Source organism: Melanerpes formicivorus, unplaced genomic scaffold (genome assembly GCF_026170545.1).
Source record: "Melanerpes formicivorus ecotype bairdi unplaced genomic scaffold, bMelFor1.0.p_v2 SCAF_28, whole genome shotgun sequence".
Lineage (NCBI taxonomy): Eukaryota > Metazoa > Chordata > Aves > Piciformes > Picidae > Melanerpes > Melanerpes formicivorus.
The window spans coordinates 3,706,687-3,730,619 of NW_027142380.1; the positions used below are offsets into that span (position 1 = coordinate 3,706,687).

Consider the following 23,933-nt stretch of genomic DNA (forward strand, 5'->3'; position numbering starts at 1 on the left):
AACAGTGAGGTGCAGTTATTTATCTCTCCCCGTCACAGCTCCTGGTGTGCTCTTTCCAGGCAGTGCAAGACAGTGATTGCAACGGTACAGCTGAGGGAAACAAGATGTATAGCTGTAATACTGCTGGACTACATAATAAATACTTGAATTTGCAGCATTACATTGATTAATTTATTGGCACTTTGGTTCCTTCATACTTGACTCTTACCCGTGGCAGTCAATCTCTTTGTTGTTGGAGAAGTCTTTAAAAACTCCAGCTGTAGCACAAGCTGGAGCTGCTGTGAGAACATGCATGAGCTCATACCTGCTCAGAAAATGCACCTAGAATAGCCTGCCTGCACTCATGATAGCAGGATCTGCTAATAGATATAGGAAGTGTACTTTAATAACATGTTAGCAGACGGATGAAGGTGGGGACGCTGTGTCTACCAGTTCAAGTTAAATAAACTCTTCCAGAGACAAATTTCAGGTTGTCAATAACTGCTTAGTCATTTGGACCCGTTTAATTATTCCTGTTTGTTGCCTTTTTTTTTTTCCAAAATGGAATAGTTTCCCTTGCCTATAGAGCAACTGAGAGGAATATTCTGTGGTGTGCCCCTCCACAGCGGGCTTGTGAGCTCTGCAGGGGCTGTGCCAGGGCTGGGCAGGAGCTAGTGCCGGCACACAGCATCCCACGGGCAGCCAGCCTGGCACAGGGTGTTGTGCAGGGAAGCCCACATGCTGGGGTCCTGAAAATGTCATGACCAGACACCAGTTCTGATGCTTTTGGGGGTTTGCATGGTTGCCATTTCGTAAGGACCATATATACATGTAAACAGCTGCATAACTTGAATATCTGTGTGCAGCCCAGTGTCAGACACTATGAAGTGTGTTGTGTGCTACAGCACAAGGTGCACAACAAAAATTGCATATTTCACAGTCGTTTAACTCCTTGGCTGAGGAGGGCACAGGTGTCTGAGCAGTACACATCTCATACACCTTCTAAGCATAATCCTTCTTGCCTGAGGACTACATTAAGTATTTCTAACTTTGCCAAGCCGTGCTATCTGGCTCAGTGCAGTGTCCTCTGGGTGAGGAGAAGAATGATGGTCAAAGAGCACAGTTAGGTGACCCTGCAGGCTTCCTAATGGTAGGGGAAGGCAGCTGGGCAGCATGGACCAAAGAACACAATTCCTTCTTCCTACTCTGCAAAACTAATGACCTGGAGGGGGTTGTGCCACATAACTCATCATAGCAGGGGTGCCAGACTGCCCTGAAAGCTGAGCTGTGGTTTATTAAGGAAATCAGTTGAACTCATGTTAGTACATTTGAAGCAGGAAAAGTGGGCAGGGGTGGCTGGTTTGGCTGCAGGCAGAGGGAAGTCTCATCCCTGTCCCCGGATGCAGGTCACTGGACACCAAGTGTAAGGGACAAAGGGAATAATGTGGTTAAGTCCACTGCAAGGCTTTCCCTTGGCAGTGGAGCTTGTGACTGAGCAAAAGCAATCCCTTCAGCCCTACAAGCCATCTCTACAGCATATGGCTGAGACAAACTAGGGGAGACAGGAGGTCTTGCCCTGCTTCTCATGCTGTACATGCAAAAGCCTTCAGTGTCCATGGTTTTCCAGCCACTACCTTTTGTTTATCCTAGTGTTGCAATGTGTGGTACTCCTTGATCAACCAGCTACTTGGTGGTAGCAGGTCTGAGGGTAGCTTCTCCACAGCCCAGTACCCCAACCAACCACTTGCCTTATGGACCTGGAAGAGGCTTCCAGCATGATATCATCTCTGCAAGGTGACCTCAGGCTTATGTGTAAAGCAAGGTTTGGTGCAGCTGCAGGGACAGCATCACAGTGTGATTCTTCACAAGCTCCAGAGCTGAAAATGTGAGATCTATGCTAGTGGGATGGAGGAGTCCTATCCCTTTCTAGCAGATGCATCAGGGTTTGAAAGGACTTTGAAACATCTTTTAGGGGCATCTGGATCTTAGGGAGCTTCTTTTCCTTTGAGACCTGTCTCCATGGCTGCTTCTCTAGCAGTTCAAACAGCTCCTAGAGAAATTCCTTAAACTCATAAAAAATTGATTTCTTAAATATCTGTCTCCTCCTGAATGCCAGATGCTCTTTTTTTTAGCCAAGCCCTTGGAAGACATAATGAGTGCTTTCCTCACCTCTCTTAATCCTTCTCAGATCAATAGACACTCTACAGGGGGAAAGGTATTTGTGTTGATGTTGGGTAGCAACTGCCTGTCACTGCCAGTGATGGCAGGTGGTGGTTTATTCTTTGTGTCACTCTTGATTAGGAGTTCCTGTACAACTATATGGCCAATTTTTTTTCAGGGAATATTTCCCCATACATAGCATAGCAGGTGGCAACTTGACCTAGAGTTTGGTGTTTCCTGATTTTTCTCTTGGGCTCTCTTTCCCTCAACAAGCTGAGCACAAGTTGTTTCAAAGAGTAACGTACTACTCCCTCAGAAATACAACACATTAGTGTGTGGTGGGCTGGTGTCTCAGCCCAGCTGATCTGAACAGAACTGCAGTTCTGCCTGAGCTCTGCCTGCATGGGTACCACTGAGGGATGCAAAGGTGCAGGAAGGTGTGAGGAGCCATGGATTTGAAATAGACAAGAGCTACATCCTTGTTCATCTCAAGCTGTGCTGGGGGAGGTTTAGACTGGATGTTAGGAAGAAGTTCTTCACAGAAAGATTGAGTGGCCATTGGAATGTGCTCCCCAGGGAGGTAGTGGAGTCACCATCACTGGAGGTATTTAAGAAGAGACTGGATGAGGCACTTGGGGCCATGGTTTAGTTGATTATATGGTGTTGGGTGATGGGTTGGACTTGATGATCTCAAAGGTCTTTTCCGGTCTATTCTATTCTATTCTATTCTATTCTATTCTATTCTATTCTATTCTATTCTATTCTATTCTATTCTATTCTATTCTATTCTATTTTATTCTATTCTATTCTATTCTATTCTATTCTATTCTATCCCTGCTCCTTCATCAAGAGATGGTGTGGGCAGCCTGATGTATGATGAAGACATGAAGCCACTGCTTGCCAACACAGCACATGTGTGTCTGTATGTGGAAAGAAGGTTTGCTAGAGAGCCCAGGCAGGCCTGAAGGACTTAGCTACTGACCATGGCATGTGGTGGCATAATGCCAAGCCTGAAGAACTTGGAAGGGGCCCATTATTGTATCTGGGCTGCAGCTGAGGTTGGGGCTGGGGACACACACTCCTGCCTGGTCTTGCAGGGTCAGCAGAACTATGGAGCACTTGCTCAGTTTTTATTTAATTCACTGATCAGAGCAGATGGAGGGTTGAACTCTGCCAGACCAAACCACAGTTTGCAAATATGATTGTTCCCCTTCACCCAAAGTGCTGCTCAGAGCTCTTGAACCTGCAGTGAAACTCCTCAGAAAGTGATCACTGGGGCCAGAGACATGACAATGCCTTGAAGCTTCTCAGCCTTCCTCTCCTGTCATGTGCATCCTCTGCTTTTGGAAGGGGGAAAATAAGGAAAAGAAAGGGAAATGAAAAAGATGTGCTGAGCCCTTCTCTAGAGACAGGGGAGGAGACAGGTGATCAGCATGGGGTGCTGTCTCTGCAGTGCTGTGTTTTTCCTCTCCTCTCCAAGCTGCTGGGAGCTGGGGCTGGCTGGCCGTGCCTGCACAGGCTATCTGGGTGGAAGGGAAGGCTCTGCGCCACCTGAACGGCTGTGCAGCAGCTCATCTGTCACTAAACTTCCCCGGCGCCGTGGCAAAGCAAATATGCTGCAGCAGGCTGGAAAGCTGTAAACATATGGGCACTAACAACAGATTAAGTGAGTGATTTAGTCTAAGGGGCTTGGTAGATTACCATAAAATGTATCTTAATTAGAAAAGCAATCAAACTTGCACGGAGTCAATGAGGATGAAACATCCCTGTTGGCAGCAGTGAGGCAGTGGATGGGGATGGCAGTGGAAGTATCTCATGCCTGCTTTGGGGCCTTTGCTGTGGTTTGCCCAATCCAGCTATGGGTGCAGGGTGCCCTCGTGCTGAGTTATTTGTTCTTGGACCCATGAGACCATTCCACAAGCTGCTCAAAATGAGACTGTTGGTGAACTTGGATTCCCTTAACAGCATTAAAAACAGAAGCTGCTGAAGGTGAAAGAAAAGAGCATTCGTACATTTTTCCCTAAAACTGTGTGCAATTACCCAAGGATATATTAGAGTGCCTGCCATGTATAGCACAGCTAGTCCCAGATAAAGGATTGGGGCTTCTAAGTGCTACCATAACACAAATAATTAATAAGTCTCTCTCCCTCACTGTGTCCTCATCTTTGTAGAGATTGTGGCCATAATTAGCTTTCACCAGTTTCTGAATTTGTAGTGTGTTCAGTCGCTTTTTTTTCATTCTACTCGTGTTTGCTTCACTTTCTTATTTTATTGGCCCTGATTTTATTCCACAGGCCTGACTCTACAGATAAAGAACGCTGGAGAATCATCTCCAGCAACAGAGATACAAAGATTGCAACAGCCAAAACCATATTGATGCATTATTGCTTTTTTGTAGAAGTGCCTGGTTTTTTCCTGGGGTCTGGGAGGATTTGAAGTACGTTGTGGAGTGGCATAGAAGAGGTACAGCAGCTGCTAGCTGTGGAAAGAGCAGAGAGGATACCTGGCTATTTTGGAATTCAGTATTTTGAACCATGAAGGAAAAGGAGAACATTCAAGGCATGGTTTTTGCCAAGGTTTTTTGTTATCTCCTTTTGCATTCAGAAGCAGCTATGCCTGCAGGTTGCAGGAAATATGAATGAAAGGCAATGAAATGAAAGAGGTAGGCAAAAGGTGTGGAGTAGCACAGTAAGGGAGAGGATGCAGAGGAAACAGGACAATTTAGGCTCCAGATGAAGTGTGTCAAGAACTAGTGAGATAAGGAATACTTTTTCAATTTCCATTTCAAGACACTGTTACTAGCATCTCCTAAAAAGTGTTCCTGTTTAGGTGTTGGTTTTGTGATTAAGTGTGGGGGGAAAGAGCAATTTTTATCTCTGGGGACAGAGGGTAAGAGGAGTGGCAGAAAGGGAGAGGGAGGTTTTCATTTTAAAAATATTTCTTGCTCAAAATGTTCCTTGTGAACTCCCAGAGCTCAGCAAAGCAAATGTTCATTTATAGCCCATCAATTTAATTATTATAAAATAATTCACTTGTACCACGTGGGCTGACAGTTAGCCAGGGGCAGACTCTTCTTCCATCCTTTTTGCACTGAGGTGGGTGCTGATGTCAGAGCCAGCTCCAGTGGAGTTTTTCCATCCAAAACTGGTTTGAGATGAGCCAGTGGGTCCCATGTTTGGGTCCCAGCTACATGGGATGCTAGACATGGCTCTGGCTCGAGCCATTCTCCTTCTGAAAGAGTGCTGCCGGGTGTGTAAGAGGGATTGGAAGCCTCATTTCTTAGTAATTTAAAAGCACTCTCAAATCCTCATGGGAAAAAGCTGTTGCACTGGATTACTAATCCCAAGGGTTTTGTGAATTCCTTCCCAAGCTAAATTTTCACCCATTTCCTTAAATCTGCTTGAGAAAGGAGACAGAGCTGAATGCAGGCATGCATGTCGGGGTGGGGGAGTGTGGAGAGGGGAGCTATGCATCAGCACAGGGAGAAAAGAGGAAGCTACTAATGGCCTCTGATGAGCATGGACATGATAGTAATGAGGTTAATGCCCTTTCAGTCACCCAGAAACATCTTAGAGAACCTATAATCCCTGCTAGTCAATGGGCAATCATTAGGTCATAAATAATACAGCATGATTGAAGGACAGGAGCCTTTCCAGTAATAATCATTTTCAGTCGGTGCTGACCCGGGGAGGGTTTGGTGGCAGCCCCATGCTGTGTCGCGCTGCGGGGACTGAGCTGTCGGAGCATTCTCTTGTCAGAGGACTGCTCCCACTTCTCCTTTCTGCTCCATGCATCTGTCATCAGAGCAGGAAAATGCTCCACCAGAGCCCAGGTCTAACAGGTAGTGCTGGGAAAGAGAAACTGAAGCTAATGGAAAGAACAGTGACACAAATTAGATAAGGAAGCAGCTGCAGCAGCCATCAGACACTGCTGACAAGGGCCTTGGCTTGCCCAGCAGTGCCTGGTGAAGGTCCTGGGAGAGCTGGAGATGGGGCTGGACTCCCTCACTGGGAGAGGTGCTTCATCCCAGTGCCAGGAAGCTGGTGTATGTATTCTGTACAACTGCATTTGCAAGATGCGTTTGTGGTCCCCTGCCACCTAGTGCTGCGGTGGAGTAGCTCTGGTGTTGTCTTGACTGTCATTGAGCCCCTGAGGCTGTACTGACCATCAGGGGTTTAGTGACAACAAGTCTGGGGGCACTTTCCCTTCTCAGAATGCTTCCCATGTGTGGATGTCACTCAGCCATAATGTAAATCCCTGTGTTTATTAGAAGAAGTAAATCCTACTTAGTAATAACTTGGATCATGCATGCACTTATGTTAGATCATGGCTCATTTTAATTCCAGATGCCTTAAAACCCACCAAGTGAGCAAGGAAATGAGCAGCCTTCCAACCTTTTTGTTTTTAATAATTCAATCTTTACACTTGTTGCACAATAAATCCCATATAATCAGCCTGAAAAGCCTGCACAAAACCTGTGCTTTCAAGAGGGAACAGGAACAGAACTACATTCATGCATGAATCTGAGGGTTTGCTGGGTTGATGAACCTAACTTGATAATAAAATCACAGTATCACAGTATAAATAAGGTTGGAAGAGACCTCGAGGATCATTGAATCCAACCTATCAACACAGACCTCGTGACTAGACCATGGCACAAAGTGCCACATCCAATCCCCTCTTGAACACCTCCAGGGACGATGACTCCACCACCTCCCTGGGCAGCACATTCCAATGCCGAATGACTCGCTCGGTGAAGAACTTTCTCCTCACCTCGAGTCTAAACCTCCCCTGGTGCAGCTTGAGACTGTGTCCTCTTGTTCTGGTGCTGGCTGCCTGGGAGAAGAGGCCAACCCCTTCCTGGCTACAACCACCTTTCAGGTAGTTGTAGAGGGCAATGAGGTCACCCCTGAGCCTCCTCTTCTCCAGGCTAAACAATCCCAACTCCCTCAGCCTCTCCTCATAGGGCTTGTGTTCAAGGCCTCTCCCCAGCCTTGTTGCCCTTCAAGTTCACGTTCAAGTGTTTCAATGCCCTTCTTAAACTGAGGGGCCCAGAACTGGACACAGTACTCAAGGTGCATGTAACCCCTTAGAAAACCTCTCTTTTACCTGACCACGGTTTCCCTTGCATTTTTCCTGTAGTGGTCAAAGGTGATTGATGCCAAAGCAGCTGATGAGATCACATGAACACAGAATCATTTCAGTGGGGAAAGACCTTTAAGATCATCAAGTCCAACCATAACTCTATGAAGGCCAGTTCTAAACCATGTTTCTCACCACCACACATCTGCGTCTTTTAAATGCCTCCAAGGATGGGGATTCAACTACCTCCTTGGGGAGCCTATTGCAGTATTTGATAAACGTTTTCAGGTTATTAACACTTCAGGCTACATGCAGGGGGACGACTGGGCATGAGGAAGGAGACCCAGAGCAAGGGAGACTGTGACCCTGGGCTGGCACTTGCAATGCCCTGGACACTGTCGCAATGTAGATCCTGGTGGGGACCACCTTGGTTGTCCTTTTTTTTACCAGCAGCCTAGAACTGGAAAAGTTTTCAGGCCCCAAAAGGAGTGTGTGTGCCTGCTTAAGTGATGTATGTCAGAACATGAGTTATTCAGGGATCGTATGTATAAACCCAAACACATCTGTCCAACTTGTGCTCCCACCTCCTTAAAAGAAGAGGGTACAAATGCAGAGTTGTGGAGACTGCAGAGGAAGAGCTGCAGCTTTCCAGACAACTCAACAAGTGGGGAGACAAAAAAATCTGCAGGCTGTAAATGCATTGAAACTACTGCTCCGTGATGCATCCCAAATGAAGCAGTGTACACCTGGTGATCACTCCAGCAACTCCCAAATCTGTCCACAGCAAGCATCAGTGTGTTTTGTTTCATGGAAGACTCATTGCCAATCTGTCAATGTCCACGTGCAGAGAGCAATTTATACAATAAATGAAAAATAAACTTCCTCAGTTCCTTGTAAATGTCTTCAATTACCTCAACCCTTTGACAAATGGTTAGGGAGGCTGGAAGAGCACAGCCTCTCTGCCCTACTTGTCTAAGTAGCTTTGTCCTCTGACAACTTTTCATTTCATTGAGTTCAAGAAGGGATGCTCTAAATATGTCTTCATTTTCTGCCTGTTAACTCTTCCATGCATGCTGCCAACCTTAGCATTAGCTTTCAACTTTATGGCTGACCCATTAAATACAGGATGAAACACATCTCATCAACCTGCATTACATTTTGATCTTAATAAATAGGGAAGGCATTACACAGATTCTGTCTGGCCATCTGGAGGAACAGTGTTCTTTACCTCAACGAATGGCTACCTAATCCTCTCATATACAGTTGGGGTTTATTCTATTAAGATCTAATGAGAAAAGACTCCCATACCATTATGTGGTGAAGCTAAATGGGATTTTTGGAGTAATCAATGGGAGATGAATAAAAATGATAAAGATTTTCTTGAAAGAAAAAGAGAGGAAATTGTCTCCTTGGGCTTAAACTATTGTAGAACCAAAGTATTATATCATGATCTTTACTCACTAAAAATAACCCAATTTCATTTCCATAAATCTTTCCACTAAACATCAAACTAGGTTTGGGGTGCTGGTGTTTATTTCATTTAAAAACCCCATGAAACATTAAGTGGAAATGCTGTGCTTTAAGCAGAGGATGCGGCAGGATTCCTGCCTGCCATGGGGTCAGGTGTTTCCATACAGCTGGTGACATCAAAAGCTGCTCTCTGCAGGGTGGTCTAAAATGCCAAACAGGGCTTTGCTGCAGCAGATGTCCCAGCAAAGACCCCTAGCGGAGTGGGGAGTTCTTGGAGCAGGGTGGTCTCCTCCAGGTGTGTGGCAGTGGCTGAGGACATGGCAGCTGGCAGTGGGTGGGTACTGCTGGCCTCAAGGGCTGGAGAATGTGATGTTTTCCAGCAGTAGGCATCTTTAGCACATGCCAGGCATAAGAAAGGGTTCCACTGTTTTGGTTCAGTGCAGAGCCATACACAATTATTGATGCAGAATTTTTCCTCCAACCCAACCGTAGCTTCATTTCCATTCCCAGGCATCGGAAACATTCCATCTGATGGCCAAGTGCAGCTATGAGGTGCTTTTTGTAAGATCTGGACAGGTTGTATGTTCTCAGCTCCAGCATGGTGACAAGAAAAACCCTTTCCCAGCTCCTAGGATGTGTTCAACCTGGAGGTGCCTGTGGTTGGCAAGTGCCTCCTGGTGTGGAACAGTCACTTGAAAGGTCCTTCAGCAGCATGCTAAAACCTGAAACACTGCTAGAGTTGATGTTTGAGCGGACATAGAACATTCCCCAGAGGGGTCATATGAGATGTTCCTTCCAAACTCTGTTCCAAACTCTGAGATGTTCCTTCATCCCCACGCTTTCTCCCCTATGCAGAACAGGTCTGGACAGGCACAAAAATCATTCTTTTCAATGCTGCTGTTTGTTTTGAAGGGGGCATACTAAGTCCCAACAATCAGTGAACAGTTGCTTTAGGGCTTATTTCTCAGCAGGGGCAGAATATATTTCAGCTTTCTCCCTGTATAGCTGTTGGAGGAAAACAACTCCTGCTAGTCATCACCTACCCTCCCAGCCCTGCGTCAGCTGCGATGCTATCCACCTCCAATTCATCAACCAGTCAAGTTGATATAATTAGGAATCCCAAAGTCAATAATCTGATAATCTCCAGTGCACAAAGTCTTGTATGTAGGAGAAGTGATTCCAGGAAGTCTGCAGCTCAGATTCGTGCAGGAAAAATGCCAGATTTTATAAAAAGAAGCAGGCAGAGACCTGGAGGAGAGAGTGCTTCCTAATCCTTCACTGCTGACATATTTTGGGCCATCAGCTCTGCTGTAAATGTTTTCCTGTACAGTCATTTAGCGCCTTCAGACCTTCCCTTTACAGTCTCAATAATATTGTTCAACCACTGGTTCTGCTCTATAAATAAATAATCCCCGTTTAGCGAGATGCTCTGCTGGGTGACTGATGCTGGCTCTTGGGGGGACATCTCTGGAGGCCTCAGAGAAGTGTTGGCCTCAGTGAGCAGCAGAAAGTGTAAAGCAATACAGCATCCGGCAAGTGTTTTGCAGTGCCTTTATTATGACGATGGGGAGCAAGGGAAGTCTTACATCCAGAAATGATGCCAGGGAAAGATGTCTTTTGTAAAACACTTTGAACTGAAAAAAGGGCTAATAAAAGGGTGGGTGTTTCAAATATTTCAGGCTGCTCTTTAACAGTGTCGGGAGTTCCCCTGAGCTTTCTAGTGTTAGGGCAGGAATAGCGGGGGAGACCTCTCTGGGAAAGCATCCAGTGGGTTCATTCCTCCCACAAACCCAAGTGAAAGCTTTGAAGACCAACCCACACAGGGAGCTACATGTCCCTCACAGCCTGTCTTTGGTCACCAGGCAAGACCAACAGTGTTTCTTTTTAAGACCTCACCATCCTGGAGAAGTCTGAGGAACCCTCAGGCAGAGCAGGGATCTCCTCTTTGCAGAGGGACAGATTTGGGGTGCATCCCCAGGGCAGCTCCATCTCTGCCAGCAAGCTGCCAAAGACTGCTGCACGGGGCAGGCGTGCTCCTGGAAAAAGCAAGTGGCTTATGTAAAAATGTAATCAATTTTAAATGACAGTGATATCTTCTTAACAGGATGTTTTAGCTATAACATGCTCTACATAAGCCTTTTAACTCGCCTTGTCAAGAACTGTTCTGCCTTCTTCTGGTGTGCACGGAGAGCCTGTCGCTCAGCAGGCAGTGAGGGGAATTGTCGGAAAGCCAAACACGGAGAAGCGATGGGAAATCATCCCAGTTTTCCCTTCCATGGTGGGATGAGTGATGTCCAGGGTCACATGCTGAAAGGCTGCCAACTGTCTAAGGCACAGCTGGGACTTCAGCTTCCCCAGGGCATTGCATGCCACAAGCACCCTGGCCACCAGGGATGGCTGGGCTGGGAAATAAGGAGACCAGCCTTGAATCTGAAATCTGCATAAATAACAGCTCCTGAATACAGAATCAAAGGGTCCACTGCCATTGTGTGAAAACCTGGCAGCAGGAGAAGGAGGACTTCCAGCTGAATCTGTGAATCAGCTGATGAAGCTTTGCCTGCCCTGAGCTGGTGTGAAAACATGTGCTTTGCTGGAAGTTGCATTGGTATTTTTTCTCAAAGTGTTAAGGAAGCAACTGATCTTTAAAACAAGCTCATCTGATTTGATAGGGGAGGCTGTTTGACTGTGGCACAATGTCACTATATATATAAATTCTGTTGGTTAAGTTAGACCATGGGATTTACCTGACTCCTTTGCAGAAAGACACCTATAGCACAGGCCAAGGCTAGAAGGGCACAGAGGGAATGGCACCACAACAGGAGCAGGGCATGGGGTGTTAATCATCACACAGAAAGTCCCTGTGAGCTTCAGAGATGTGTTGCCTTGTTAGATGTTATGTGTCTGAAATCACATGGAAGAAGGGTGATGTTCCAGCCAGACTAGACCAGACAGAAGATGTGCATTGCTCTGATTCATGCCAGGGAGCATAAATAGCATCCCTTCCTCTCCTTCCTTCAGTTAATGGCTTCATCAGATGGGTTGGTAACTGTTTCAACAGTGTATGTGGGACAAGTGGGATCTTTGCGTGGGGTTACTCACATTGAGCATAGACCATTGATCCAGGCTGAGGGTGGTGAAACACAGGTTGCCCAGAGAGGTGGTGGTAGATATCCCAGCCCTGGAAGCATTCCAGGTCAGGTTGAACAGGGCTCTGAGCAACCTGATCGAGTTGAAGAAGTCCTTGCTGACTGCAAGGGGGTTGGACTAGAGGATCTTAAAAGGTCTCTTCCCACACAAACCAATCTATGGTTTTATGATTCTATAGCTTTCCATTTCTATTGAGGGTCCAGGCAGGATCAAAGACACCCACCCCCCATTGCATTGCCATTGCAGGAGGGACAGGGTGACAGGGAATGACTGGGCTTTACCCTGTTCCTGTGCCAGTGGGGCAGAAGCAGCCTGGCACAGCCAGAGTAGGGAAGATTTGTTGCCTCAAGGGCACCATGTTTCTCCTAGCTGCTGTTTTTCCAGGGAAGGCAAGTGCAGCACTGGCCATCAGGGCTGAGCCATGAGTGGCAGCAGCCATGTGATAACCAGAGGTAACTGTGCTGGGGAGATTTATCTCATATGAAGGGGAAGAGTGATGCACATGCAAACTACAGATGGGAGCAGCCCTGAGTGTGGATTTATAGGCAAAGAGTAAATAGGAACATAGGGAAACGCTTTCCCTTTCTCCATAAACTTTTCAATTTCAGAGAGGCCAGATTCAATAAAATCATCTTGCAGATGGAGGCTTTATTGAATCTGGCTCATAAAGCTCCCATTATGGGGTTTACAACTGCCATTTACACAAATCCTGCCATAATAAAATACAGTGGTGTTTACAGCATTCCTGCAACTGCCACGGAATTACAGTGTGCACAAAACCTGGCAAATAAATCTTGAATTAGGGCACTAGGCACTCCACTGACAACATAAAGCACCAAACTTGGGGGGGAGGGAAATAGAGGAAAAATGCAAAGGTAGGAGGAGATGGTTCCTTGAATGAAAGGAGAATTATGCTGCTGTTTGGTGAGATACCCCAGGGAAATAGTATCAATTTACAACCCTCACCCTGCTCTCCTGCAATGTGAAACACAAATATGCTTCCAAAAGGTGCTGCATGGCCCCAGCACACAGCTGGGGGGGACCAGCCAGGCATTACTGGCAGCTGGGCAATCCCAGCCGTTAGCAGCATCTGATCCAACCAGGGCAGAGAGCCAAGCCTGGGTTGGCTGAGGACTAGCTGAAGTTTGGTATAAAAATCTCCATATGGGTCCTATTCCCTTTCCCACCTGCTCTGTGGGTGCTGCCTGGTGCTTGTAGCAGGGTGTGTGCTGAGTGAGGATGGAAACTGGTGGGCAGCCCTGGTGGGTTGTGGTTGGAGAGGAAGGAGGTTGAAGGGTTTGCTGAACAAGTGAAAGTATCTGAAGAAGCTTCTGGTTAAGAGCTGAATGTGAAGCTAAAGGGTGAGTAAAGGCTCGATCTGAACTGCCTGAGGGACTGAGACTTCAGGCACCTGAATTTGCTTTCAAAGATGCACTCAATAGGAGAGAAACAAAACTAGGACTCTGGAGAAGATCCTTCATGAGAAGGAACAGCCTGAGCTGTGAGTTTTGGCCATGGTTCCGAGACAGTGGTGGCTGAAGGTGGTGGTACACATTTATGCTGATTTCCAGTACTTGACTACAGGAAATGCATTTCAGCTGCCTGTTTTCTCTGCTTGTGCTTATGCTGAAAGCTGCAGCTCAGAGGTGATGGCTCTTCTGTTATGGCAGGTCCATCTCACACCACAGCTCTTCAGCTCTATCTTTATATATCACTGCATTAATTTTTGTGTCTCCTGGTAGAGCTGCAAAACACTCGCATTTGCAACTCTATTAATTAGGCCAGAAAGCAGGTCAGCACTAAACTTGCCTCTTGGCCTTAATATATTGTTTTCTGACATCTCCTCACCAAATCAGTTGAGATGATTAATACTGATATTCAATGCTGTGCTACATATAAAGGCAGAAACTTTTTGTATCTGAAGAGCAAGTCTCACTTGGGATGAAGGAACACTCTTCATGCTGTAGTAAAAAACATTTATTTCATGGCACATGTTTAGCAAATCAATTCACAGTGAAATTCAGTTTTCCTCTTTTTCAATGAGCTCAGCATGAAGAATTGATTCAATCAAATATTTTTGTCAATTTTCCTTATCATTGGGCACCTAAATACCTTTGCAAATCTATCCTTGGTAATATGCCTTGGTCGCACTGGAAGTGAGTAGCAGGATGTTAGTCTCTGTGGTCCATGGTGCTCAGCATGTCACTTTGCATTCAGAGAGGGTCCCTGCCCCCCCGTGCTCAGGAGTCATCCCTATAACCTGGCTGCCTCTGGGGAAGAGATGCACATGCTGAGGGGAAGTTCATGGAGGCTGCTGGAATGCCTAGCCTTGCTCATGTTGTGAGTTGCAAGAAGTCAGGTTAAGGTCATGTTTCTCAGCATTCTGTGGCAAGGATAGGTCTATTTTTTTCTATTTAATAGATTTTGGTGTTGCTTTTACTGCCACATGCAGTCCTTTATTTTGCCATTACATCTGCTTCCTGTGTAATGTTTCAGTCTTCAAGAACATGCTTTCATTTCCACTGTTTGTTTCCTCTGGATTCCTGATTTTAGCTTATTTAATTGTGACTGGGATCAGGCACTTACTTGTCATTACCCGTATCTGCTGCACTGTACATCTCAGAGTAACTCTGTTGAAGCTTATGGGGTTACTTCAGAGTTATAGTGCTACAATCTACAAAGTCTAACCTGCGCTTCAAGTTAAATTACAACTGTGTAAAGAAACTGTCATCACTTCTGCTCAGGGTCGTCCAAGGAAGCCTACATCAATGATGTTTTAAGTCATGTACCTGCTTCCAGTTCCCCTGTTTGAACCCTTGATATAAATATGGATGCTGGTGGGTCTCTGGCCTGCACACTCCCTTCCACCTTTTCCTCTTTGTAGATTCAGGTATGATATAGGCTTGCATTAGAACCACCCGAGCACTTTGTTCCTTTCTGGTTTGCCTGAGTTTATCCCATCTTGATTTATTATTTATTCTCTTTTGCTGAGTGTCAGTTTACTGCACCTTGATATCCACCTTGGCTTATGGTAGTGATTTAGGAAAAGTAATAAAAGTGGGTTTGTGTTTTTCCCCAAGTCACACGTGAGATGGAAGAGAGAGCACAATTGTGTATGTTGCTATGTAATGGGATGGCAGCTGCATGAACTGTCTTGGGCTGTCATTGCTATTCCTGGTTGCTCCTTATGAATACTTCTGCCAGTGTTTTGTCTGGATTAAGGCTGACTCGTTATGCTTGGTCAATATTCATCCTTCTCCTTGTCAAAGCGTGCCTGTCAGTGGGATGATTTAAATAGCTGCCTAGGTTGTGAATCCCAGAGGATTCAAGAGAGGAAAACAGGCCTGGCACAGACAAATGGTGATGTTTCTAGCTACAGTGCTTCAAGTTTTGTGGTTCTTTCATTTGCTTTGGGAAAGGGTTCAGGAGTAATGTATAGCAATGCTCTAAATGCACAGTGATGGATAAGCTGATGCTGAGGGGGGCAGTGCTGCTGTAATAGTATAGATGTTTTATAGATGTTGGATTTGCCTCGTGCAATGCTTTCAGGACCAGGTGTAAGCAGGTGAAGACAATGTTTATTACATTATACAGCAAAGTTATATAGCCTATCAGAAAGCACATGTGTGACATCTCAATTGGTCATTTTCTACTGGCATACATGTAATTAAAGCATACAATAGATCAAAATAACAAACCAATATTTTAACACATCCAACCAAATTCTGCCCAGCTTCTCTCCTTCAGTTACAAGGAGTTTGCAGTACCCTCAAAGATGAAACAATTCGAGCAAAGGCAAATCTGCATAGCCTTCCAAAGCTGTCTGGAGACAACCCTCTCTCCACATGCTGCAGTGAGAGCTGCTGCGTGGATCTGCTTGTGGTGGTTGCTGAAACGAAATAAAATGAAAATGTTGTTTGTCTTTTGACAGCTTTTTGCAATCTTTGCATTTGCAACATGCGGTGGCTACTCTGGAGAGCTGCGCCTCAGTGTGGACTGTGCAAACAAGTCAGAGAGTGACTTCAACATTGACATAGCCTTTGCCTACCCCTTCAGGTAACTCACTCTGTTTGGTTTGTGGTGGGTCATGTGCAGGGAGGCTGATGTGAAGCCCACATCCAGTGGGGTTTCCCATCATTTATAGCAGCTTTGCATTAAGCACTGACCTGGGACTCCTGAATTATAGGTTGGACGCAATGATCTTGAAGGTCTCTTCCAACCTGTTCTGTTCTGTTCTGTTCTGTTCTATTCTATTCTATTCTATTCTATTCTATTCTATTCTATTCTATTCTATTCTATTCTATTCTATTCTATTCTATTCTATTCTATTCCTCCTCATGGTGATGTTTGTGCCCTGCCTGTGCAGGAGGGATGAATTTGTTTGGACCTGGTGTGGATGGAGGTGAGGAGGTGGGGTCACAAGGACTGCTGGAGAATGGGAGCTCTATGAAGAGAGAGATTGTGGCCATGCAGTGCTCCATAAAGGCCAGGACACCTCAGGGAGTCACAGGGAGTGGAAAACAGCAGGCAAGGAAAAACAACAAAAACACATTAGTCTAAACTGAAAATAGAGACAAAGCATCCATTAACTGTGGTGTAACTAAAGTGGATTCCCAGCCATTGGAGTAGCAAGGATCTGGAAGAGCGACTTCACATGGAGAAGGGAAAGCAAAAGATAAAACAAGTTTGAACCATAATTTTGAAATGTTTTTGAAAATTCCACTAATTGCCAGTCTGTATCTCTTGGTGCCTGAATGCTTTAACCTTGCAACTAAGGGAAACAGATTTTTATGTTGTTTATGTATGTCTGGAAGCTGTAGTGAGGTTAAATATATATATATATGTAAATGTTCACGCCATTTAGGAACCTACTTCAAAAGCATAGCCAGAGTCTTCTGTTTTTAAAAAGATGTCAAATCTACTCTAGAAACCTTTCACTTCTGTATAAGTGATTTCTTTAAGGAATTGAGGTGATTAGGAAAAGAATATGTAATCCAATCTCAAGTCTAGTACACTATGACTGTAAAATAATTTTCCTTCCTTGGGAAATCACATGCTGTTTTGCCTGTGATGGCTGTGCACAGAGGAAATGTAAGAGCATCTACTGCTTTAATGTGTTCTAAAATACAGCAGCTTCCAAACAGTGGAAACTGAGTTTGGTTCCTTGAACTGTTGTTCCTCCTTGATGCACATTTATTACTCCAAAGAGGCACATTTCCTGCTATTACAAATGTTTATTTTTCTGCTTTGAACTTGTCTGCATTTTCTCTCATTTCTGCTTAGTATGCATGAGAGAGGTCCTGAAAATTGAGTTATGTGAATTTGTAATGTGATTCACTTCCAAATAGGTCATTTCTCCAGAAGTTGTTACAGAATACACCCTACAGTAAAGACCTTTTAGTTTGCATGATGACAAAATAGTACTTTATGTAAAACACTGTTAAAATGGAGAGGAAGTAGCCAGAAACCGATGTTTTACCAGGCACTTTGACCATTGCTTCTGGAAACAAGTGGCTGGATTTGTGATTTCCCACAGGCTTGCTTATTAGAAAACTGGAAATAATTGCTGAGCAATTGCAACATTCCAGCATGTTGGAAAGCGGATGCCAAGTAGGGTTTATTTGCAGAAAGCATCCAGCTGAGGCTGTAGCTGGCCCTTGAGCTGTGTGTGTGAGACTCCCAGCTGTGGCTGGTGTGCTGAGCATGCACTGACAGGGTGCGTGGCTGTCCACATACTGGAAACACATCTGTAATTTGCAAGTGAGAAGGGAGATGACACTTAGCCGGCGTGTGCTTTGGGAGGAGCATAAAGATACTCAGATTTTGTGCAACTTGGAATTTTGCATGCAAACCTAAGGCATATGTGAAAGTGTCTGAAGATGTCCAGACTACATAGGGTAGGAGATGGCTGCCTGGAAACTCTGGCCCAGGGCTACCTCTGGAAGTTGGTGTCCTTTTTCTGTTTTGTCTAAATATTCCTGTGACTTCCTTTGAATTTGCTCTTTCTGCTTTTCTCCAGGGCTCCTTCCAAAGAATAGAGAGGGGATGCTCTAAAAACAGAAGTGAGATTAGTTGAGAAAAGTAACACCTCATACTAGAGCAGTTGATACCCTTGGAAAAAGCAGACATTTAAAGTTCAAGCTCCCTCATCAAGACTGATTCTGAAGCTCATCTGCCTGCACAGGCATGTAGGCTTTGTGTAGGTAGGATGAATTTCTTACCAGTTACCTTGCATGCAAGTCTAAATAAGTCCATATTCACATGGCATTTTCCTTTCAAATGCCTTCAGTGTTCTGATTATTGGCTGACAGCTGGGGGAGGTGTAGGTGGAAGGAGAGAGGCTGCCGAGCATCTGACACCACAGTGCTGTTGTGGTTGTCAGCAGTGACACTGAAGCAGTTGAATACCTGAGCACTGCTTTTTATGAGCTGTGCTTCCCAGCATGAGTTGAAATGGAAAAAAAACCTGCAGCCATGCCACCAGCTGCTTTCATTCCTGTTGCTGTGAGTTTGAGGTTTTGTTTTTGTCGGGAAGTGGAACTACAAGATCTTGGCTAGTTGATAACAGAGAGTCAAGGGCTTTAAGCGAGGAAACAAAACTGTAAAGCTCAACAGGACGGCCTGACAAAGCAAGAGGACTTGGGTGTTTTGGAAATGAGACTGAAGGAACTGGAAAATGTTCCCATTAAGGCAAGATCCGAATGGAGAGGGAGTTTTTGCCAACTGAAAGCAGGGCGGGGCATCACAATTGTGATGGGACTCAGAAGCACATGGCCACCCTAGATAAAGAGGAAGGATGCAGGAGGAAAAAAACGGTGCTGGTGGGGCCTGGAGGTATGTGATTAAAACATATCCAATTGCCAAGCTGGCTTCAAACCCGTGATTCATGTAGCCTTGTGCCAGTCCTGAATGTACCGAAGAAGCATTGCACTCCACAGCAGTTAGCTCTAGAGAATGCTGCAAACCAAGGAACATCTCTATGCCATCTTAGGGAGACTTTCCACAGCTTTAGCATGCAAGTTGCAAAAGTCTCTAACAAACAATATAAATTAGAGTAATCATTAGTTTCAGAAGACAGGGAGTTTTAAAGGTTGCAGTTAAACTCAAGAAAGTATTAGTGTTAGTTTAAAGTTATGGTAAGAATGTAGTTGTGCTTGGCTCCTTGCATTATCTTACTGCCATTATAACTCTGGCAGCAGGAGTTTGTGGAGCACCAAAGAAATACCTTGCACAAGGTGTTTGCTTCTCATTTCTGCCAGAATCACATTCTCTTCCCAGTTTAATTCTAGACCTGGATTCATTTGCACACTGAAAAGATAGAACTGGTCAATGGTAGGCTGAACATGAGCCTGCAGTGTTCCCAGGCAGTCAAGAGGGCCAATGGCATCCTGGCCTGCATCAGGAACAGTGTGGCCAGCAGGAGCAGGGAGGTCATTCTGCCCCTGTACACTGCACTGGTTAGGCCACACCTCGAGTACTGTGTCCAGTTCTGAGCCCCTCAGTTTAGGAAAGATGTTCACTTGCTGGAACGAGTCCAGAGAAGGACAACAAAGTTGGTGAGGGCTTTAGAACACAAGTCCTATGAGGAGAGGCTGAGGGAGCTGGGGTTGCTTAGTCTGGAGAAGAGGAGACTCAGGGAAGACCTTATTGCTGTCTACAACTACCTGAAGGGAGGTTGTAGACAGGTGGATGCTGGTCTCTTCTCCCAGGCAGCCAGTACCAGAACAAGAGGACACAGTCTCAGGCTGTGCCAGGGGAGGTTTAGGCTGGAGGTTAGGAAGAAGTTCTATACAGAGAGGGTGATTGCCCATTGGAATGGGCTGCCCAGGAAAGTGTTGGAGTCACCTTCATTGGAAGTGCTCAGTAGGAGACTTGATGGGGTGCTTGGTGCCACGGTTTAGTTGTTTTGGTGGGTTGGATTGGTTGATGGGTTGGACACAATGATCTTGAAGGTCTCTTCCAACCTGGTTTATTCTATTCTACTCTATTCTATTCAAAGCATGAGGAAGTACAGATAAGTACACTAATTACCAGAGCAGACCATCCAAGAGTTACCTGATGAAGCAGTGCTTGTGCCTGGCTGGGAGATGTGATCCCTTCATAGCATTCTATGCAGTGGCTCCCTGTGTCTGGCTATGATGTGGCAGGGACATGGGAGGCAGAGCTGGTCCCCATCTGAGGGTTACTCTGTGCCAGGGCTCCTGCACTGGGCTCTCGCTGCTAGGATGCAGTAACGGCAGCATGAGGAACTGAACCCAGTCTGCACCACCTGTTCTGGAACACATGGCAAGGTGGATGCTTGTCCATCTACAACTACACAGATTCCTTTAAACTTCCTGGCACCCACATCCATGACCCTGTAGTCACCCTGTATTATGCAAAGAAACCTGTAGCTCAAACCCTGATGCCCCCCAGCAGTGTCTCCTGGAGCTCTGCCATAATCCTACATATCCTGACCGACTCCTCCATGTCCAGGCTGATATTCATATGGCTGTTTCAAATAATCATCTGAAGTTTCTTCTTATTCCTTTGGCCTGATTCTATTTTTGTCACAAAGGATTTCTTTACCTCTTCATACTTTAAAGCATGATTCAGCCTTTCTTCTAGATATCTGTGTATCTGTTTCAATAGTTTTACAAGCTCTAATATGGAAAAAAACTGATCCCACACTAGCAGTTTCCCTCAAGATTAGGATCTGTGCTTGGTACAGTATCTATTTGGCACATATTAGGATGTTCATCAGCTTGACCCTCACTAGAGCAATGATTCCTTAAGTGAAGAAAAAAAAACCAGCATCTTGGAATTTTTGTTGCTCTCACAGTCCATCACTCTTTCAGATCAGATTTGTCAGCTATCCAAGTACCCTGAAGCAAGATTATTTTTCTTTAGTAAGGGTCTCAGTGAAGGTCCTATTTGTTTATTTTTTATTATTTTCTTCTGATCCCAGCAATATTTTTATCATGCACTTTGCTCTTCATTAGTTTAACTTCAATGGATGAATAGTGCACCTATGCTGCACGTGTTTGTTGCTGATGTTCATTGTTTTAAGGTGCTTTTAAACCAGTTCTCCCAAAAGCAAATTTTTTTGACTGCCAGCTCAGTTGTCAGGCTTGACATACTGAGTCTGTACTGAAGGGGTTTTTTTCCCCTACATAATTGTTCATGTCACAACCTTCATGTTTTTCTTGTAACCCACAGAGCTGCACTGAAATGTTTGGGTTTCTTCAGCTGCTGATTTCAATGAAACTTTACATAGCAGAAGTGCTCTCCTGATGCTGTGCTGTGCAGACAGGCAGTATACTGCTAGCCAGAGATATTACCTGCTAAAATCATCACCTGCTGCTCTGTGGTTATCTTGTTTCTGCAAACCCTGCCCTGACCAAGGGAGGAATGTCTCATGGCTTGATACAGGGCTGAGCACCATGAGTCAAGGGACTGGGCTGCACTCATTTGCAGTGCAATGGAGGAGAAGCAGCATTCCAGTACAATCATAGAATGGTTTAGGTTGGAAAGGGCCTTAAAGATCATTTAGTTCCAACTGTTCTGCCATGGGCAGGGACACCTTCCACTAGACTAGGTTGCTTGAAGCTCCATCTAACCTACCCTCCTTCCAGGGAGGGGACATCCACAACCTCCCTGGGCAAACCTGTTCCAGTGGCCCACCATCCTCACTGTAAAGAGTTTCTTCCTAATATCCAGTCCAAATCTACCCTCTTCCACCTTAAAGCTATTCCCCCCTCATCTATCACTACAAACCTGTGTATAAAGTCCCTCCCCAGCTTTCCTGTAAATACCTTTCAGGTACTGGAAGGCCCCCTTCAGGTACTGGAACTTTCTCATTTTGCTGTCTGTTAAGTCTTGAGACAGATCCTCAGCTAAAATCTTTTTGTCTTTAGCTTTTGGAGGTGCTTTAGCCCAGCTAGCACATGCAGGCTATCCCTAAGTTGCATGGGAATGCATTTGGAGTATCTCTTGCCTTTTTGTATGCCATTCATCCTGTAACCTTCTTGGGAAATCTTGGCCCAGACAGCCTTGTGGTTAAAATTTAACTCCAGTTGCACCCAAGACAAAGCTGAAGGTAAATATGGGAATAAGTTAGGAGAACTGAGCCATAGTTACTGGTAGAACAAAATGGGATTGCCTGGTAGTGCTAATGTGGGAGCCTGGTGAAAGATATGTCTGTGTCTCAGCAGTGAGCAGAACAAATGTTTTTCTCCATCTTATTTTAAATCACCTGTTAGTATCTTTCCAGCATGCTAGTAAAACTGTCTCTTGAACTAATCTTGCTTCTAAAGGAAAAGGAAATTGTATTTTATGGGAGCTTTTCATTCACTCTCTGAGCATCTCATTTAAATAAAGACATTCCCATCGAGCACCCTTTAAAGGATGTGCCTCATCTGCATGCCATGGGGAGCCTGGTCTTTCATTTGAAATATGACAGCCAGATCTAAATTGCCTACATAGAAGGTACAGATGATAATTAAGGAGAAAGTAGCTAATCTTTGTGCTTTGCAACTATCATTCTTTGGGAAAAGCCTCAGTTAATATTAGCATATTTTTGTGCCAGAGTGTACTAGCCTTCCCTTTTTATTATCCATTAGTAGTAAATCTTGCTTCAGAATGCAGTGGAAAACATTTTGTCCAAAAGATTATAAATGTCTATTATGGCTGGGAGGCCAGGAGCTGCTGATAAATAGGAAGCCTTTAAACTAAGTAATTGCCTGCAATGCTGACTTTCAGACAACCATGGCAGGCTCTCCTCCCAGCTGCCTTGGACTGCTGTACAAGTTGAGGGTGGAGAAAGGAAGGAATAAACCCCACTAGTCTGTTAAACTCCCTGTTTATCTTGCACATGTTCATCACATAGAAGATGCCCCTTCTGCAAAGGCAAATTGGGACCTCATAACACTCCTGTGGGCAGGCAAAAGCAAGCTAGCAGAAGCTGCACTAGCTTTAGGTGTGCTCTGTGCCAGAATGTAGATGCCCCAGTTCCCAGGCAGATTTGGCAGAGCTCCCGAGAAGGTGAGAGACACTGGTTAAACTCTGCATGACCCATTCCAGCTTAATGAAGGGAGTAATCACCATGCTGAAATTCCTTAGATCAGAACTCGGTGCCTTTTGAAAAGGTTTTGCACAGACAGGAATTGTAGGGATGGTCAGGTGAAGTTCAGTGAAAAGCATAAGCTGCCAGCTTGCAGTGGTACCTTCTGGTCCTGCAATTGGTTGGTCCATAAAAGTGGCACCAATTTAGTCCCTTTTCATCTAGCACTGCATAGCTGGGCTTAACATCTGCACCGACAAGGAAAGGTGTTCAATAATACATCAGTGAATCTGGAGATTGTTATCAATACTCTGATTATATAAACTGGCTCCTTAGAATGGGCATTAAGGGCTCACCAGTGGATCTTCTTATCTTTTACAAGAGTCTTGAAGCCTGATCTCAGCAATGCTTTCTATACCTAGTGTTGGTCTCTTGTTGAATAGATTTACCTAACAAGAACTTCTGGGTTTTAGCTGTTGTTGGTGGAGACTCAAAGTGGTGTGAGCGAGGAGCCTGCTGTTGCATCCTGCTGAGGGAAAAAATCAGGAAATAAATCATTTGGGATACAGATAATCTCTAATTGTGGTGCCTTCACAAAAGTCCCTTCATGTTTTATGTGATTTAATGATTGAAAGCAGACTGAAGTATGAAGATGTATTTTGCCCCTTCATGTTTTATCTGATCTAAAGATGGAAAGCAGGCTAAAGTATGAGGATGTATTTTTAACTAGCAAATACATTATCTTTTTCACATTTGATGTGATTTGTATATTCTGATCATTGGTTAGGGACAACCAGAAATTTCAGCTCCTTTTTTTTTTTTTAGTCTTAATTTTTAGGTTTTTTTTCTAATGGAAACCCAGTAAAAAGATTTGGTTACGTAATGACATGAACATCAGAACTTTTGAGCATTCAACAAGTCCAATTGGCAGGTGCTGCACTTTGGCCACAACAACCCCATGCAGTGCTACAGTCTGGGGTCAGAGTGGCTGGAGAGCTGCCACACAGAAAGGGACCTGGGGGTACTGGTTGTCAGTGGCTGAACATGAGCCAGCA

The 23,933-nt window shown here is 45.0% G+C and overlaps 1 protein-coding gene across 1 annotated transcript in view; it reads left to right on the forward strand.

Annotated features, from left to right (window-relative positions):
• Positions 1 to 23,933, forward strand: part of SYNPR (synaptoporin) — a 120,256-nt gene that overhangs the window by 73,711 nt on the left and 22,612 nt on the right. The window contains exon 3 of the mRNA XM_068154262.1: positions 15,770 to 15,894. Coding sequence (XP_068010363.1) covers positions 15,770 to 15,894 — 125 coding nt within the window. The remainder of the gene's footprint in view (positions 1 to 15,769; positions 15,895 to 23,933) is intronic.